Source organism: Rhinoderma darwinii, chromosome 3, assembly GCF_050947455.1.
Source record: "Rhinoderma darwinii isolate aRhiDar2 chromosome 3, aRhiDar2.hap1, whole genome shotgun sequence".
Taxonomy (NCBI): Eukaryota; Metazoa; Chordata; class Amphibia; order Anura; family Rhinodermatidae; genus Rhinoderma; species Rhinoderma darwinii.
The window spans coordinates 79,158,487-79,177,836 of NC_134689.1; the positions used below are offsets into that span (position 1 = coordinate 79,158,487).

At 39.1% G+C, this 19,350-nt stretch overlaps 1 protein-coding gene across 1 annotated transcript in view; it reads left to right on the forward strand.

Moving 5' to 3' along the window:
• SLIT3 (slit guidance ligand 3) overlaps positions 1-19,350 on the forward strand; it is a 761,836-nt gene that overhangs the window by 590,123 nt on the left and 152,363 nt on the right. Inside the window, exons 12-14 of the mRNA XM_075856411.1 lie at positions 5,962-6,033; positions 9,318-9,461; positions 11,787-11,950. Of these exons, the coding sequence (XP_075712526.1) occupies positions 5,962-6,033; positions 9,318-9,461; positions 11,787-11,950 (380 nt within the window). The remainder of the gene's footprint in view (positions 1-5,961; positions 6,034-9,317; positions 9,462-11,786; positions 11,951-19,350) is intronic.

Consider the following 19,350-nt stretch of genomic DNA (forward strand, 5'->3'; position numbering starts at 1 on the left):
GGCACCCGGCTGAAAAAAGAGCATGTCCTATTTTTTGAAGGGCGGTTTTCCCGGCCGTCAAAAAATCGGTCGTGTGAATAGCCCCATTAGGGGTCTATTATTCCTAATGCAGCCGGGTGCCGGCCGATTTATGAACGGCCGGCACCCGGCCGGGAATCCCTGTCGTGTGAATCCCGCCTAAGACAAATTTTTAGCTCAGGTTTGTTCCCCCTGGGAATAGATATATTTTATAAACTGCTGAATAATATACAAAATTTATTTTCTCCTTTCGAGTTTTGAGAACATCTGGCTTTAATATCTGGAATGGGATCGAAAGAGAAGATCAAAATCAGTTTTACTGAACATGGTGTCAAGCACACAAGAGTACTGCGCTTTTCACTCTTCCGGTATTATGTAAAGATTTTTGAGAAGCTGCTTCTAGCTTACTGGAAGTAATTTGATGTGAGGTGACAATCCAATATATGTGAACTAGGGTCAGCTTCCATAATACACACAACAAAACTGATATCTGAATGCAGCCACGCTGGCCAGTCATTGTGGTTTTATAAAGTATTCACTGTTCTTGACGGCAACTGTTTTACCGCTTTACTGAAAACATCAAACTCTGCTTGGAGCAACATTGCAGGCAGTATTATGGAATTTGTTAGGAAGCGATGCCTTTTATAATGTTATTATCAGTAGCATTAATAACTTCAAAGTGGATAAAGAAAATTTATTGGTCACCAAAATTTGTGCTTTAACATTTTTATTCTAGTTTTGTGTAAGATGATCAACCACTGGATAATTGTCATTTGTGATACTTAGTAGATTATGTTCTGGTTGATTTATTATAAGGGTATGTTCACACTACAGCGTCCGTAACGGCCGAAATTACGGGGCTGTTTTCAGGAGAAAACAGCCCTGTCATTTCAGCCGTAACGGCATGTGCAGGCGCTTGAACGCCGCGTCCAATACGGACGTAACTGGAGCTGGTTTTCCATGGAGTCCATGGAAAACGGCTCCATTTACGTCTGAAGAAGTGACATGACACGACACTTCTTTGACGCGGGCGTCTTTTTTACGCCCCGCCTTTTGACAGCGGGGCGTAAAAAAAATGACCGTCTGAACAGAACATCGTAAGACCTATTCAAATGAATGGGCAGATGTTTGCCGACGCTATTGAGGCGCATTTTCGGACGTAATTCGGGGCTAAAACTCCCGAATTACGTCCGTAAATAGTGTGTGTGAACATACCCTAAGTATTATAATCATACAAATATTCTAAGTAATCATCGGATCTCATTGACACCTTCCTTGAGAAACACAATGAACAGGGTTACTGGTGTAAAAGCGCACCACCAGTGATCTGAATAAAAACCTCTTGGAATATGCACCTCAGGCCGGATTCACACGAGCATTTAGCATTGTGCATTTTGCGCGCGCAAAAAACGTGTCATTTTGCGCGCGCAAAAAGTCCATAACAGCTCCGTGTGTCAGCCGCGTATGATGCGTGGCTGCGTGATTTTCGCGCAGCCGCCATCATTATGACACTCTGTTTGTATGTTTGTAAATAGAAAAGCACGTGGTGCTTTTCTGTTCTCATTCATAGTTTTGACTAGTGTAGCGCGAGGCACACGGAAGTGCGTCCGTGTCCCGTGCGCGGTATTCATGCACCCATTGACTTCAATGGGTGCGTGATGCGCGAAAACTGGCAAATATAGGACATGTCGTGAGTTTTACGCAGCGGACATACGCTACGTGAAAATCACTGACAGTCTGAACGGCCCCATTGACTAACATAGGTCCGTGCGAGGCGCGTGAAAATCACACGCGTTGCACGGACGTATTATACGTTCGTCTGAATAAGCCCTCAGTGTGTACATCTTTAATTTATTATTTATTTATTTTGTACAGTACATAAGCTTTATTAATTTATTCATTAATAGCAGGACTGAGTAGTTCATTGTCATATAAATACATGCAAACAATTGTTGTTATATACCAGACAATCTCTATATCTTTTCTACATATACTTGTCAAATAGAGGCTGCTATTATACAAGTGCACATGAAGATGACTATTGCACATTAGTTAAAGTGCATAAATAAACATTACCAGACTTATAAAGAACATGTGACACTGTATAAAACACTCACAGATAATGATAAAAATATTTTCCATCATATATGAAAAACAGCAGCAACATTTACAATGGTAAAGCATGTTTGACTCCCTGCATATCACCCACCACACCCAACATGCCTTTCACTAACTGCTTCGTCATTGGGTGGTTGGTGATTCAAAAACCCCTAGCTTATAAACCCCAGCTAGCCAATCCTGGAAGAGTACTTATGATTGGCATTAGTATTCCAGCTGTTTTGTGGGAGTCGTAGATGTGTGGTATATGAGACCAGAATAGAAACTACCTCTGTCAGGGATCATTACCATGTATATTGTTTGAAAAATATTATCCTCACGCATATGTATATACATTTCAGTTCTTTGTGTAATATGCTGATATATATAACAAGTTCTTTGTTCATGTCGGACACACCTATGGAAGACACCGCCCCCTGGAATGCAAGAAGAGTGAGTCTGAGAAACTGGTGGGGGCTTGGGCACTCCCACATCTCTGGGGAGGAGGCATGTGTCTCTTTCTGTGTTTCTTTGTTCTGAAGAAAAAGTTTTCAGTCTTCCTCCTGGCTTTGAGAGGGAAGCTGTACCAAACATCTGTGTGTTGTACTTCTCTCCAGGCATGCCTTCAGCTTTCAATTTACAGAGGTGGTTATTCGGTGTGAAATACGGACCTGACACCTCCAGCACGTGGAGATACCGGCCCATGTGCTATTGGACGCGGCGGTGTCATGTGATGCCACACATTCAGAGTTAGATTGTGGAAGTCAGTGGGTAATACTGGGCATGCGTGATCCACATACTAAAAGCATATTCTATGGACTAACAACTGCGCTATCCTGGGACGCTCAATTCTGTAGCACTTATGCCAAATGTGGATTAACTTCAGGGAGGAAAAATAGGGTAAATGTGCCATCTAAAATATATTGTCCCCCATATTGATAATAGAGGAAGTATAGACAAAATTAAATAAACAGAATAAATAATTTCATGGTATGTACACTGGGATTTGTACAGTATATTTATAACTTACTTTTATCAGAAATTAAACATATATATATATATATATATATATATATATATATATATATATATATATATATATATATATACCAGCAGAAAGACAGCAGCACTCTGTTTCCAAATACGAGATCAAGTAATAAAGGGTGCCAGCTGATAGTCCCGATCCACAGACCATACCAATATCCAAGAAGAAAATTCAGCAGCACTCCGATAATCCAGGTGAAAAAGTGAAGTTTATTGTGCCAACATGGCAAATGCAACGTTTCCGTCCCACCTTGGGACCTTTCTCAAGCATGAGCTTGAGAAAGGTCCCAAGGTGGGACGGAAACTTTGCATTTGCCATGTTGGCACAATAAACTTCACTTTTTCACCTGGATTATCGGAGTGCTGCTGAATTTTCTTCTTGGATATATATATATATATATATCTCAAATGTGCACAATGTAAACCTGAGCACATTGTGTGGAATAAGGGACAGGGGGAACAATTTGTGTTTGGGAGGAAATTAATATGTACCCGAAAAGGAAATGTAAAAAACAGGGAGAAGTGTGAAATTATGTGTAAAACAATATATACTGTATGTAATAAATATATGTGTGAGAATATATATATATATATATATATATATATATATATATACACTCAGTGGTACATAGGTTATAGGTGTGGATAGTGGATAGACATTGCATATCCAAGTGTAACAGCGTCAAAAAATACATAAGTATGTAAATATATAATACAGGTTATAGCTAATTGTGCATTATTTGATCTGAGTGCACATAACGTAAAGTGTAAATGTGAAGGGAAATACAGCATGAAAAAATAAATAAACACGGGTGTAAAAGTGCAGTTCAAAGTGAGTATACTCCAAGTGTTGTGAAACTACAGCTCCCAGCATGCCTTGACAGCCAAAGGCTTTATAATCCCAGCCAATGACTGTTGGGGCATGCTGGGAATTGTAGTTTCACAGCAGCTGGAGTGCCAAATGTTGCTGACCACTGGAACATGGAATACCCTGACAAAGTATAAAAAGATTAACTAAATCGTGTTAGGAGACTGTCCCCAGCTCAGCTACAAAGTATACTGGATGGGTATAGAGTATATCGCATATATGTATGTATATATATATATATATATATATATATATATATATATTTATGTGTCAGGTATTGCGTAAGGTATAGCACATGTTTTAATATATATCTAGTGTTACATTGGGCATGGCCATTATTAAGATAATTAATATTAAGATGATTGATAGTAGCATCAGAAATACTTTAAAAAAAAACTCCGTTACGGAGGCGTTTATTATGATTGTCCAGGAAAGTTAGCCAGCCTACAGCTCATAAGGGATACCAAGGGAGTAGAGAGAGATTAAAAAAAAATATTAAAATACACATATAGAACCGGCATAAACCAACTAAGGACACATCTGATTTATTTATAACAATGGAATATCGTATTGTATTCACCTAAGGCATTGGTTTTTAATTTGTATATCCACATAGTTTCCCATTGGGTCAACAATTTAGTCCAATTACCTCCCTGGGGTCCAATCAGAATCCTATTGATTCTCGTTGAGTAGAGTCACATTGCAGTCCTTTCTGCTGATGTCGGCTACAAGAGCAGATAAATTGATAGGTGATAAGAGAAAGATTAGTTTGATAGATAAAATAACTTGTTTATCTTCAACCAAAAAGGAAATTACAAGTGGTCTGTGTGTTTGTAGTGAACTTGCTAGTTAATAAAGTTCTGTGATTCCAGCAACCTCAGCACTGATTCAAGCAGTGTGTAGGAGTGTACAGTACTAACAGAGGAGAGGGAGGGGGAAGGAGTGTAATGTGAGCTAGCAGGATTGTAGAAACAGTGACCGGTGACCGCACTGCAGCTCTACAATATCTGTAACATGGCTGATAATTATAACCACCTCCTTTTAGTAAATTATGAAGGAAAGGTCTGCAGCAAAAATGTCAGAGCTTTGAAGGGAAAGGTTCCAGAAGGGAAAGATACTGTACATGAGGATCTCAAATTAATGTGGTTTTTCGTTTTCACTGGAGGTACACTTTAATATGGAATGTTTTTAATATTATAAGGCATAACTAGCTGAAATATATCTAAGATGGTCATATCCAGGACTGTAAAATTTACAAGGGGAAAAAAACGGGATATACGGCGCTGCTTAATGTAATTGATTTAATAACGGAGAATGCTACGCGTTTCGACGCCGGACCGGCATCTTCATCAGGCATATCAACAGGATGGTACAAAAAGAACACATATATATACACAGATGTACAAAATGGAAAGCAAATTCTTTTTCCCCTTGTAAATTTTACTACCTTGGCAACCCCGTGGGAGTTTGCGTTGGGATTGGCAGCAGCTTTTCTACTATAAATTACATGCCGGTAATTTACAACCTTGGAGGTGAGCATTTATGTGCGTTATCTTCGCTCATTATTTATTGATTCCGCAAGTTTTGGCGCCGTGTCCTTTTTGTTTCGTTTTCAATATCCAGGACTGAAGATTTATGCATTTTATGGCTGTTGCCTTATTAGGTGTATATTTATTCGGTATTAAGTCTTTGAATTAGTTGCATTGTTTAAGATGTAAGCGTGGCATCAGACTGAGCATGAATCCTAAGATTTTGTTTAATGTGACTGAGATTGAGTTTACTTAGGCTGCTTGTTAAATGAAAGGTTGTTGGTCACATCACGGATCTGAAGCACCTCTCCCAAAAAAAGCAATATAAATTCTCATACTGAATGAAAGGAAAATAATAATAAAAAAAAAACATTAGTTGCCTAACACTTGTGCTTTACTTTACAGAGTGCTGTATGGAAATAAGATCACAGAAATCTCCAAAGGACTTTTTGATGGCCTGGTATCTCTTCAGTTGCTGTGAGTGTTGTTATGATTATATATCATTTTATTTAGTTTTAGTTTCTACAGCAATAGGTTTATAGAATTCATGGCTATTAGAAAGGAAACTATTGATTTTATCTAGTAGGGGCCTGAATATTTCACTGCTGAAGACACATTTTTGCCTTCTATGTTTAGAAGAGGCTTGTTACAGAAACAAGTCATCTCAGACCAAAAGTATCTGCAATTACCATATATAAAGGAAGGATAGCTCTCACATATATTTCACATATGCAGTATTTTAATGGCACACTTGATGGCCAAAATGTACGGATGAAAGTATAAACAAAATTGGAATTTTGCAAAATAATGTTTTTTTATTTTCATTCTGTGTTTATTACATGTATTGGGCACCTCAGTGGCTCCCATATGCCCATAAGAAATGAAATGGCTATATGTATGTGTGTAATAGAAAAATGCTGCGGCTGTTTTATTTCTGTCTACACAAACACTTTTATGTGGCCTGTGTGCCGCTTAATGACAAACTATTCAATGTGTAAACGACTGATATTATCTCACGCTGTGTGAGATCTCGCTGGATGATTACACAATGTTCCCTCTGCATATGTCATTGACAAGGTCGGAGACTTGTGATTGACTTGTGTAATGAAATGGAGCTCCTAATATCTGTAATGGCATTTGATTTTGTTAAAAAATGTAAATCCCCAACGTGTTCTTCTCCTTCCCACAACATATATAAAGAATATTTTCTCAGTGACCAGATGTTGTGGACATAAATATCTTATGATCTTTTTTCCTCGACCTACTTCTAGACACAGCGAAGTTGCACATACAGCTTACGTTTAATTGAGTCTTCATAACGTTACAGATTGGATTTTTTCCTAGTGGAAGTCTTACAGACATGAAGCCAATGATTACAATAACTCCATTGTTTCTTTAGTTGATAGACATTATCACTTTTTATAAGCTGAGCTACTCATAGAAATGACATTCTTGTTGGGGTATATCACCAGTTTGAGCAGGTCCTGTAGACAATCTATAGTATATGGTGGCTCATCTCAAGTCCTGGTGTTGAGGGAAGCATGGATCAGAATGGTTAGATTTAACCTGTCTTATCTTAGCTTGCTCAGAGATAAATGTCTGCAGAGGTATCTACTCTAGCAACTGCTCATATCACCCTTCTACACTAAACTTACATGCTGGCCAATGATATGCTAGGCCTATGGTGTTAAAGAGGCTCTGTCACCACATTATAAGTGCCCTATCTGCTACATAATCTGATCGGCGCTGGAATGTAGGTGACAGCAGTGGTTTTTATTTTGAAAAACGATCATTTTTGAGCAAGTTATGAGCAATTTTAGATTTATGCTAATTCGTTTCTTATTGACCAACTGGTTTTTACTTTTGACCAACTGGGCGTTGTACAGAGGAGTGTATGACGCTGACCAATCAGTGACCAATCAGCGTCATGCACTTCTCATTGTTCCAGCATGCCTAAATACTGTACCTCCTGGAATAGAAATGTTTTGAACTTGTGAACATGGCTGGATACATGGGGTGGCGGTAATATCCCCAACCTGTTATATGTAGCAAAGTAGCTGCATCTCATGCAGTATATAAACCTGAAATACATATTCTATCTAAAGAGATGGGAGGATTTTAATAACATTAACCGTGGCCAATTTTAAGCTTGTAGAAGAGGGAATCCAATAATGCTGAGAGCCCCTTGGGTAATAGAATAAATTCAATCACTAAGTATAATGCAGTACATACAATGTCACATTTACCATCTAGTCCCTCTATTAAGAATTTCTACTGAACTGGTTGCTCTGTCCTTCATCGTCAAACCAGAGAAGGTTTTTTGTTTTCCTTCAGTAGCCTTCATTTTTTAGAACAGTTCATCTGCAGAGCGTTATTCTTTGGTAAAAGATTAAATGACTAAGCCAGCTTTTATTATTGTAGCAAACTAAAACCCTCCCTCGATTTCAAGTCCGAATCCTTTCTTAGGAAATTGGATTTAAAGAATAAGGCTAAGTTCACAGTAGCGTTAGTATACGTCTACCTCTCTTCCGTCAGAGGAAGAGCGGATCGAAACATTAAACGGAAAGCAACGGTTCCGTTAGAATTACCATTGATTTCAGTGGTAATTCTTTTGTTTCAATTGCTTTCAGTTTCTCTCCGTTCGCTAGGTTATCCGTTTGTTTGTTTTTTTGATGGAAGTAAAACTTTTGTTTCTGTGAAAAAAACGGAAGCCTATGAACGGAGACAAACGGAAAGCAACTGAAACAAAAGAATTACCATTGAAATCAATGGTAATTCTAACGGAACGGCTGCTTTCCGTTTAATATTTTGATCCCCTCTTCCTCTGATGGAAGAGATGTAAACACATACTAACGCTAGTGTGAAAGAAACCTAAACTAATGTATGAATCTGTTAAATTAATATAAAATACTTTTATATTCTAAAGGAGAATATTGTAGTAATAGTGATAATCAAAGATTGCAATATGCTAAGGTGAGTATGTGGCTGTGTCTATTGTAAGTGAAATTACACATGAAAATGAGATTTTGATGATCCTGCCATTAGGTGGAAAGACAAAATATAGTAGTTTTTTTTAATTCACTTTAAGTTTTTGCAGTATATTGTTCAGAGCTGACCTGTGGCCATTGTAAATGTCGGAAGTGGCTGTCACAAGTATAGCTGTAGAATAATGCAATAGCCATAGAAGGAAGGATTGCTGGATTTTCGCTCAATACTGTTACTCCATTGTACAGATTTCTATAAAACTAAAATGTTGACTGTTTTCTTAGATGTCTATAGCAGAACACTACAGAGTGCCAGCAGGGCATTGTGGTTAGCAAAAATAAGCAAAGCTCAGTTCTTTCTGTTTGAGGCTACAGTGGAATATTCGGTTAATGAAACATAATGTCTTTCATATGCAATTTTTATGTATTAAAGGTTCAGTTAACTCTATGAAAATATTGTCTGTATCACTGGCTCTAAAATATGTAAATACTGAAATATTATTATATAAACCACACAACTGATCTTTATCATCAGTAAAGATTTAGGTAGTCTAGAGTATATATGAAATAAAATATTAGGTATAGTTTATACGCTCTTTCTAAATAATGGAGGCATACATTGCTAAATGAGAAGATTTAAGCCCAAGTGGGTAAATGTTATTAGCCGGTCTTTGGGGAAGGGTGTGTTTCTTTTTGTTTTGTGCTTCATTAAATATTGTAAGAAATTGGTTTACAGGATGACTTAATTGTTCTTTTAATTTGCCATTTTCTTTTCAGGCTACTGAACGCTAACAAAATTAATTGTCTTCGGGTGAACACATTCCAGGATCTTCAAAGTTTAAATTTGCTCTCCCTGTATGACAACAAACTCCAGACGATCAGCAAGGGTCTGTTTGCGCCTCTAAAATCAATACAAACCCTGTGAGTAGAAACAAAGCAAAAAAGTTCACTGTATGTAAATGCTCTATGTATTGTCATGCAGATTTCTTTTGTATCCCATTATTTCATACAATTTACCGTGAGGATAAAGAAGCAGTACTCTATAGAATATATTCATTTAGCATATTTTGAGACCAGTTTTCTGCTTATGTAAATTTTTATTGCTTTGCTTTGCTTAGAATATTCTAGTAGTGGAGGCGGATAACAATGAGTAAACTTTCGTTGATCGGCGCTCGTTTGCCCCTTTCACAAGGATCTAGTATGGGGATGAGCGATCGTTACTCCGATTGCTCATCCCCATACATTTCTGTCATGTCATCAGCACGTCTCCCTTTTTAGACAGGGAGATGTGCTGCCGACAACGATAATATTTTGGGCATTTAAAACAATACAATCAGCCAACAAACGAGATTTGCTCGTCCATCAGCTGATCGTTGCCCTGTATACACAGGTCAATTATCTGGAACTAGCGTTCTGTGAACTCTCGTTTGTCTGATGATTGGCCGGTGATAATAAATTCAGTTTTGTTCAGGAAGAAAGTATTGCAAACAGTTAATTTTTATAGACATTCATAATAAAGCTTCATTCACCAAAAGCCTCCAGAAATGTCCCATTTGTATGTTCTATTAGAACAAGTAGCTACATTAAAGAGACTCGGGGAGAACAACTTACAATTCTTTGACCTCTATAGAGCCTCTTGGTACCTAGTATAGAGAAGACCAATCTCTTCTATGAGTCCTATATTTTACCAACACGAGTAAGCACTTCTGCTTCATGGGATCATAGTCTTTCAGTGATAGCTTCTCAGGGCTCAAAAAGTTTCCCTAGGATATGCCATAACAATATGATTGGTAAGGGTTTGATCTCTGGGACCGCCACCCATCCAGAGATTGAATGGTCTGGTGTCCCTTTAATTTTTCTCCTGCACAGCAACGGCTACCCGCTCTGGTAGGAATGGGTGGATTGCAGTACCAAAAAAGGTTATCAATCTTGAACTTATTTAGTTTAGAAAAAAGACGGCTTAGGGGCGATCTAATTACAATGTACAAATATATAATTGGACAGTACAGAGATATTTCTAATGATCTTTTTACACCTAGGCCTGTAACTATGACAAACTCTGCGTTTAGGGGAAATAAGGTTTCTCCATAATCATAGACAGGGATTATTTACTGTAAGAGTAGTGAGACTTTGGAACTCTCTATCACGGCATGTTGTGATGGTTTACTCATTGAGCAAGTTTGAGGCGGGCCTTGATGCCTTTCTTGAAAAATATAATATTACAAGTTATGGGTACTAGATTCTGGAGATGGGATGTTGATCCAGGGATTTATTTTGACTGCCATATTTGAAGACTATTCTTTCCTCTAATGAGGCAATTGGCATCCGCCTCACGAGGGTTTTGCCTTCCTCTGGATCAACACGGTAGGATTATAGGTTGGACTTGATGAACCTGTTTCTTTTTTCAACCTTCTGAGCTATGTAACTATAACACAGCTCCATTCAAGTGAATGTGACTGTGTTCTAGGTCATTGAACCGTGGGTGGCTAGGGGTGTCACTGTGCAGGGAAAATCAGTGAAGGTGCTGCAGGGATTAACTAGGATTGTGGGGGTTCCAATTGTTTGACCCCCATCTATCACTAAACTATGGCACATGATAACAATATACCATCACTTACTAAAAACACTTATGATTAGCCAAAGCTTTTTTTGTTATTGTATTTTGTATTAATTCTGCTCGTTCTAAGGGCTATCTTTACATGGTGAGGATTTTCCAGATGACACTCAGATTTCTGCCGCGGATTGGCTAGTGGATCTGCATGTTGGTTAGCCGTATTTTAATTTAATGGAGCTAATCCGCTGCTATTTTGCTTTGGAATCTGTGGCAATAATGGATATGTTGCAAATTTTAAAATCTGCAGCGTTTTCATTATTCTGCACAGATATTTTTCAGAGCATGTGAAAAGGCTATAAAATAATGGAATATAAAATACCCCATTCTCATGCCTGGCCGGCAAAATGTTAGCAGATTCTGTGAGGATTTAGGCACAGATTTCACGCCTAAATCCTTATAGGATCCTAAAAGTATGTACATGGCCTGTTTATTTATTTGAATTATTTACTGTTTATTTATATGAAATGTTTGTATAATTTAATTTTTACAAATAATGTACATTATAGTCTAAAAAAATAGTTTTAATTTTAAGATAGCATAATTCCTTTACTTCTTTTCTATACACTGTAAAAAAAAATGGAAAACCATGAATGCAGGACACAGTAACCTTAAACTTTCTGTCTCTCCGCCAGACATTTAGCACAGAACCCATTTGTATGTGACTGCCATTTGAAGTGGCTTGCTGATTACCTACAAGATAATCCAATAGAAACCAGCGGCGCCCGATGCACCAGCCCACGCCGCCTCACCAACAAACGCATCAGCCAGATCAAGAGCAAGAAGTTCCGTTGTACAGGTAATTCATTTACCCTGGCCAGGGCTGCCTCTTCTACTAAAATATGAGCATTTCCAGATAGCCTTATAATTGAATCAGTAAAAACAGTGTTTTCTGTAATGGATATTACTGAGCAGCTTTTTAAATTACATTTGGCAAATTCGGTTAGGCTTAGACAAAATCAATTATACGGATAGGTTTAAAAAAAGAATGAGTAGAAAAAAATTGCTTGTTTATTCTTACTAACATTATTTATTTCCTAATTTTGTAAACATAGATTTAATCTTTCAAGTATATTACAGAAATGTATTAAAGCTGCTTAGACTTTAATTTCATATTACAAGTACACAGACATTCTGCTAGCATGCTCTTTCAGTAACAAAACAGAAAGCTACCAATATCTCTGTAAATATCTACGTAGATTAGAGCGGAGCCGTGATACCTATGCCAAATCCGTTTCAGATTGGGTACCGATGGATTCCACTTACTTCTTAAGGGTTTATTGAGGGTCTAGTATTTTGGACACCCAGAATAGCTCTGCAGGCTGCACTGATGTATCTGCCTGTATACATAGTGGTCGTCAATTATTGAGGAGGGGGTCGGGAACTCCAGGCTCATGAAAACAATATTCTCTCTGAGAGGCTACTGACCAAACGGCACAATATTGTTTTTTGCTGCTCTGAAATAGCAAAGCTGGATGTTATCAATGGTCTTTCGTTTCACTGGCTGTAGGTGTGTATTTTTCAGCAAATGTTGGGCAATTGATTTAATTTATTACGTTTGTTTTGCTGCCAAAAGTGATTTCAAGTGTATTGCTATACATTCAATAAGAACGAAGGATGTTATGATACATGGAGCAGATAATCCAGCTGTTTTAAAATTAGACTGACCCACCATATCTAAATATTTGACCAGCTCTCTATATATAGATTGTTATTTCTCTTTACACTAGTTTCTATAAATATGTATTACAATTTATAGACATTTACAAAAGTGGCCACATTTACCAAAAGGATCTGGGAATATATTTGTCTTTAGTACCTGTCATCTTTAAATCTCATCCTTGTAAACTGTAGTATTTATGGCCTATACACAGTGTGTCTTCAATGAGAAATATAGACATGTAGAGTAAAGGTTTCATAGCAAGCATAAAAGGGGCACACAGCTTTTAAGATGGTGTGTTTTTCCTTTTAAAAAGGTTCACTCCAATCTTAACAGTTTTATTGCTGACCCTGGACCACCCTTCACTGAATTCGATTAAATAAAGCAGTGGTTCCCAAACTTTCTGAGACACGGACCCACTTTTGGCCGAGACTTTTGTTTGGGACGTCCCAACACTGTACTTAGCCCAATTTCGTCTGATGTATGTCAACATCAATTAAAGTTAGATGCCGGCACTTAGCTCCATTAGAAAAATAAGTCCTTGCAACATCGAAAACTGCAACAATTCTGCGGGCAGGGGATGGGGCGGGCTCAAGGTATCCTGCTGCTGTGCATCGCTGAGGCCCCACTATGGCTGCTGATGTTGACCCAACCCATCCTTTAGTGACCAACAGAGGCGTAGCTAGGGGTTTAGAACAAGGGGTGAAACGGATCTGAGTGGGCCCCAACCCAGTGGGCCTCCCACACAGTATAATGACCCCTTAGTGGCCCCCACACAGTATAATGCACCTATAGCTGCCCCCACACATTGTAATGCACCTATAGTGCCTCACCACACAGTTATATGCCCCTAAAGATTCCCTCACACAATATAATGTCTCTATAGTGTCCCTCACAGAGTAATGCCCCTATATAAAGCCCCTATAGTGCCTCCCTACACAGTATAATGCCCATAAAGCTGTCCCCACACAGTATAATGCCCCAAGAGTTGCCCCCACAAGATAATGCCCCTATAGCTGCCCCACACACAGTTTAGTGCCCTATAGCTGCCCCCCAAAAATAATGCCCCTATAGCTACCCCCACACAGTATAATGCTCCCATATTTGCCCCAACACAGTATAATGCTTCTATAGCTGCCCCCACACAGTATAATGACCCCTTAGTGCCCCCCACACAGTATATTGACCCCATAGCTGCCCCCACAGGATAAATGCCCTATAGCTGCCCCCACACAGTATAATGCCCCAATAGCTGCCCCCACACAGTAAAATGCCCCCATAGCTGTCCCCACACAGTATAATATCCCCATAACCGCCACCTCACAGTATAATACCCCACAGCTGCCCCCACACAGTACGATGCCGACCATAGCTGCCACCTCACAGCATAACGCCCCACAGCTGCCCCCACGCAGTATAATGCCCCCAAAGCTGACTCCCCACAGCCAAAATAGTGCCTAATAAAAAAAATTAACTACATACTCACCTATGCCCGTTTGCACGACGGTTGGAGGAGATCCTTCTGCTCCTCCGGTCTGTGCAGCCTGTGGCTCAGCGCAGACAGGCGCGATGACGTCACTACATCATGCCTGTCTGCTCCGAGCCGCTCACAGCTCAGCGCTTACGGCAAAGTGAATGCTGGAGCAAGGAGCCCTCGGCTCCTTGCTCAAGCATTGATATAAACTGTATCTGTGTCCTGATGACGCAGATACAGTTGAAACCGGGACATTCAGTGGATCCCCCTTAGGTCTTCACACAACCCCCCCAGGGGGTCATGACCTACAGATTTGGAAAATGCCGAATAAACACTCGACTCAGATCCCACCTGCATAAAGCACACATCTTCCAGTACTCGCTTCTGAAAGTCATTCTTGCCTGCAAGCAAAACAATGGAAATCAATGCACCAGCATGTTTATTAAAAATTTCTTCTCTCTTGTTAAAAACAGAATAGTCTAAAAAGCTGCACATATAAATCGTTCCTTTACCAGGTACAGAACCTGGTTGTGTGAACAATTGGCAACTCTGGTCATGGTAAAGGTCTTATGTCATGTATGAAAGATTGATCGGGTGTATTTATTCTTGATTGTTACATTGTAAGGGCAAATGCTTTTGTGTCAATCTGTTCTGTAAGATAAGCAAAAAAATAGTAAATGTAGCGTTCGTATTTTAAGCCTAGCACAGCATGAACTAAAATCTATTGTTTTGCTATGAGTAACACTAATGTCATATTGCCTACCCGTTTGCTTGGTAAATGACTCCTAGAGTATAGAAAGGTATGAGAAAATACCAGCATAAAACTGTAAAGAGAACTGTACTCACAGACATCAATATTACACAATAGTGGCTTATTTTACCTGAAGATCCATGCTAGCTTCACCTTATTTGCTACTTGTGGTCGGTTTTCAGGATAGAAAAGGTTTCTTGTATCCTCCTGCAGTCTTTCATACCTGTAAATCTCACCCAGTTTGCATGTCCTATGCATTTGTCATTTAAATGTAGGGTCAAATTATACTGTTAAGTCAATGGTTTCAACTAACTTATGTATATACTAGTCCTTCTCAATGAATTAGAATATCCTCAAAAAGTTTAATTTTTTTCAGTATTTCAATTAAAAAAGTGAAACTCATATATTATATAGATTTATTACACACAGAGTGATCTATTTCCAGCATTTTTTTCTTTTAATGTTGATGATTATGGTAACAGTTAATGAAAACCCAAAATGTAGTCTCTCTGAAAATTAGAATATTGGGTAAAACTTCAAGATTGTAGACTCATGGTGTCACACTCTAATCAGCTAATCAACACAAAACTGCAAAGGTTTCCTAAGCCTTTAAATGGTCAAACAGTCTGGTTCAGTAGGCTACACAATCATGGGGTAGACTGCTGACATGAAAGTTGTCCAGAAGACAGTCATTGACACCCTCCACAAGGAGAGTAGGCCACAAAAGGACATGCATGGAGAGAATCCGCCTGTGGCACTGCTGAGGTAGCCCAGGATGCTTTGATAGCGGCCTTCAGCCCGTCTGCATTGTTGGGTCTGGTGTCTCATCTTCCTCATGACAATACCCCATAGATTCTCTATGGGGTTTAGGTCAGGTGAGTTTGCTGGCCAATCAAGCACAGTGATACTGTGGTTATTAAACCAGGTATTGGTACTTTTGGCAGTGTGGGCAGATGCCAAGTCCTGCTGGGAAATGAAATTAGCATCTCCAGAAAGCTTGTTAGCAGAGGGAAGCATGAAGTGCTCTAAAATTTCCTGGTAGACGGCTGTGTTGACTTTGGACTTGATATAACACAGTGGACCAACACCAGCACTTGACATGGCTCCACAAACCATCACTGACTGTGGAAACTTCACACTGGACCACAAGCAACTTGGATTGAGTGCCTCTCCACTCTTCCTCCAGACCTTGGGACCTTGTTTTCCAAATTAAATGCAAAATGTACTTTCATCTGAAAGCAGGACCTTGGCCCAATGAGCAACAGACCAGTCTTTTTTCTCCTTAGCCCAGGTAAGGTGCTTCTGACGTTGTCTCAAGGAATGCGACAGTTGTAGACCATGTCCTGGATACGTCTGTGTGTGGTGGCTCTTGAAGCACTGACTCCAGCTGCACTCCACTCCTTGTGAATATCCCCTAGATTCTTGAATGGCCTTTTCTTGACAATCCTTTCAAGGCTGTGGTTTTCCCTGTTGCTTGTGCACCTTTTTCTACCAAACTTTTTCCTTCCTCTTAACTTTCCATTAATATGCTTGGATACAGCATTCTGTGAACAGGAAGCTTCTTTAGCAATGTCCTTTTGTGGCCTACTCTCCTTGTGGAGGGTGTCAATGACTGTCTTCTGGACAACTTTCATGTCAGCAGTCTTCCCCATGATTGTGTAGCCTACTCAACCAGACTGTTTGACCATTTAAAGGCTTAGGAAACCTTTGCAGGTGTTTTGTGTTGATTAGCTGATTAGAGTGTTACACCTAGAGTCTACAATCTTGAACTTTTACCCAATATTCTAATTTTCTGAGAGACTAAATTTTGGGTTTTCATTAACTATTCGCCATAATCTTCAACATTAAAAGAAAAAAATGCTAGAAATAGATCACTCTGTGTGTAATGAATCTATATAATATATGAGTTTCACTTTTTTAATTAAATTACTGAAATAAATTAACTTTTCGATGATATTCTAATTCATTGAGGAGGACTAGTAGTGTTGCCTGTGGCTGTATACATACAGACTTAGAGTCATTGGATGATGCAGTCATGGTACTACAGATGTGTCCCACTAAGAACATATATCACCTATCCGCAGGGTACAGATAAACAAACTGTTAAAGTTTTTTATGTGAAAAAAATAGATATTAATGGTTAAAAAAAAAAAACTTTTCCAGTTTTTCCTCTAAAGTAATGTAAAGAAAGAGTTAACATAATTGGTTTCAGCGCATTCATAAAGTCCACACTATTCTAACGTAACATTATTTACCTGCACAGTGAACGGTTTCTAAAAAATGAAGACACCAGAGTTGCTGTTTTTTGGTCGTCATAGCTCCCAAAAAAATTAAATAAAAAGTTGCATTTGCACCAAAAGGGTACCAATAAAAACTACAGCTTGTTTGCATAAGCTAACCTTTGCATTGCTCACTCGACTGGAAAATAAAAAAGTTATGGCTCTCAGAATGTGGTGACACAAAAACAAATATTTTTTAACAAATATTTTTTTCCTTTGTTAAAGTAGCAAAAACGATAAAAATGCTCTAAACACATCGACCTGTAGATTAAAGTTAACATGTTGCTTTTACCGCACAATAAACACCATCAAATCGAAACCCGAAAAACTATGGAGGAATTTCTTTATTTTTTAGTTTCCCAGTACATTATATGGTACATTAAATAGTGTCATTAATGGTCAATGCACACGATGCATATTATGTGCAAATTTGCGTGCGGCAAATCCGCAGTGTAATACAGTACCAGCATAGTCAATAAGATTCCAGGAAATCTCATGTACACGCTGCGGTATTTTTCGGGACTGAAATTGACCTGCGGTGCGTTTTTTAGAATCTGCATCTCAGTTTATCTTGCGTTTCCATGCATCTTTATGTGTGTTTCTTTTTCCTGCAAATTTCTTGCGGTTTTACTGCGTATGTTCCACGCAACATGTGCATGTAGCCTTAAGCTACAACTTGTCCCACAAAAAACAAGCCCTACGGCTTTGTTTACAGAAAAATAAAAAAGTAATAGCTTTTGGAAGGCAGAAGGAAAAAAAATGCAAATTAAAAACTAAAAATTAGCTGTGTCTTCAAGGGGTTAAACAAAGGCCCTGCTTACATCATGTTTTTTGGTTGGGAAAGCTCCCAACGTACATGCTAAATGTCTTCATAGGGTTTCATATCACAAATTAAGGATTCAAATAGCGTAGTAGACTATGCTTTCCATCCCTAAAAAGAAGTATACGTTAAAGATTGTTTTTAAACATTGCTCTCTGTGGGTCAAAGATGCCCATTTTGCTATAAATTACTTAACTGTACACAGGTAAGGGGTTGTACCATGTACTCTTACTCTTTCTATTCAGAGCATGCATGGTTCATGCACACTCAGTGTCCAACATGCATGCTCTATTCCAGGGGTCGGCAACTTCCGGCACCCGTGCCATAGTTGGCACGCGGGGCCTTGATCTCTGGCATGCTCTCCCCGTGTCCAGCGCCATTGTATGCATCGGCACTGAACACAAGGAGAGACACAGGATCAGAGTGGTGAGACACAGGAGAGACACAGGGACAGGGACACGTGGTGAGACACAGGAGCAAAGTGGTGAGACACAGGGGCAGGGACACGTGGTGAGACACAGGAGCAAAGTGGTGAGACACAGGAGAGACGCACACAGGCAGGGACACGTGGTGAGAAACAGGAGAGACACAGGGGCAGAGTGGTGAGACACAGAAGAGACACAGGGGCAGGGACACGTGGTGAGACACAGGATCAGAGCTGAGAGACACAGTGGCAGAGCGGCGCTTCCTTAGGACAGAACATCTTTGATTTATTTTATTTTTTTATCGGCAAACCATACAGTTTGCCAGCCCCTGGAGTAGTGACATAGAGACGCTTTGATTCATGGAATTTGTAATCTTTATTCACAGCAGGAAACGGACGGTCACCGCAAAATAGCAATGTAAACAAACTGAAAAATAACCTCAGGGAGCGTAGAATGGAGAAATTGAGCCATAAAAACAGGTGGGGAACACAGGTTGAATAGAAGTAACCGATATAAATTTTATTAAATTAAAAAAACTTGTCGGAAAACTCCTTTAACTTCTACACAATGATTGTAAGCCAGCAAAATAGCAGAGTAGTGGCAAGCAGAATCATTTAGCTTGTCATCCACATTTTTACCTTTAAAACAGCGATGCAACAGGAAACAACATTGATGCTGGGGGCTTTTTTTATGTCTTGTTGAAGAACAGGATCCTTTTTTTCGAAGGCTCTGTTCACATTGCGTTAGGACTGTACGTTGAAAGTATACATCAGGAGTATTCCCTGCTGGT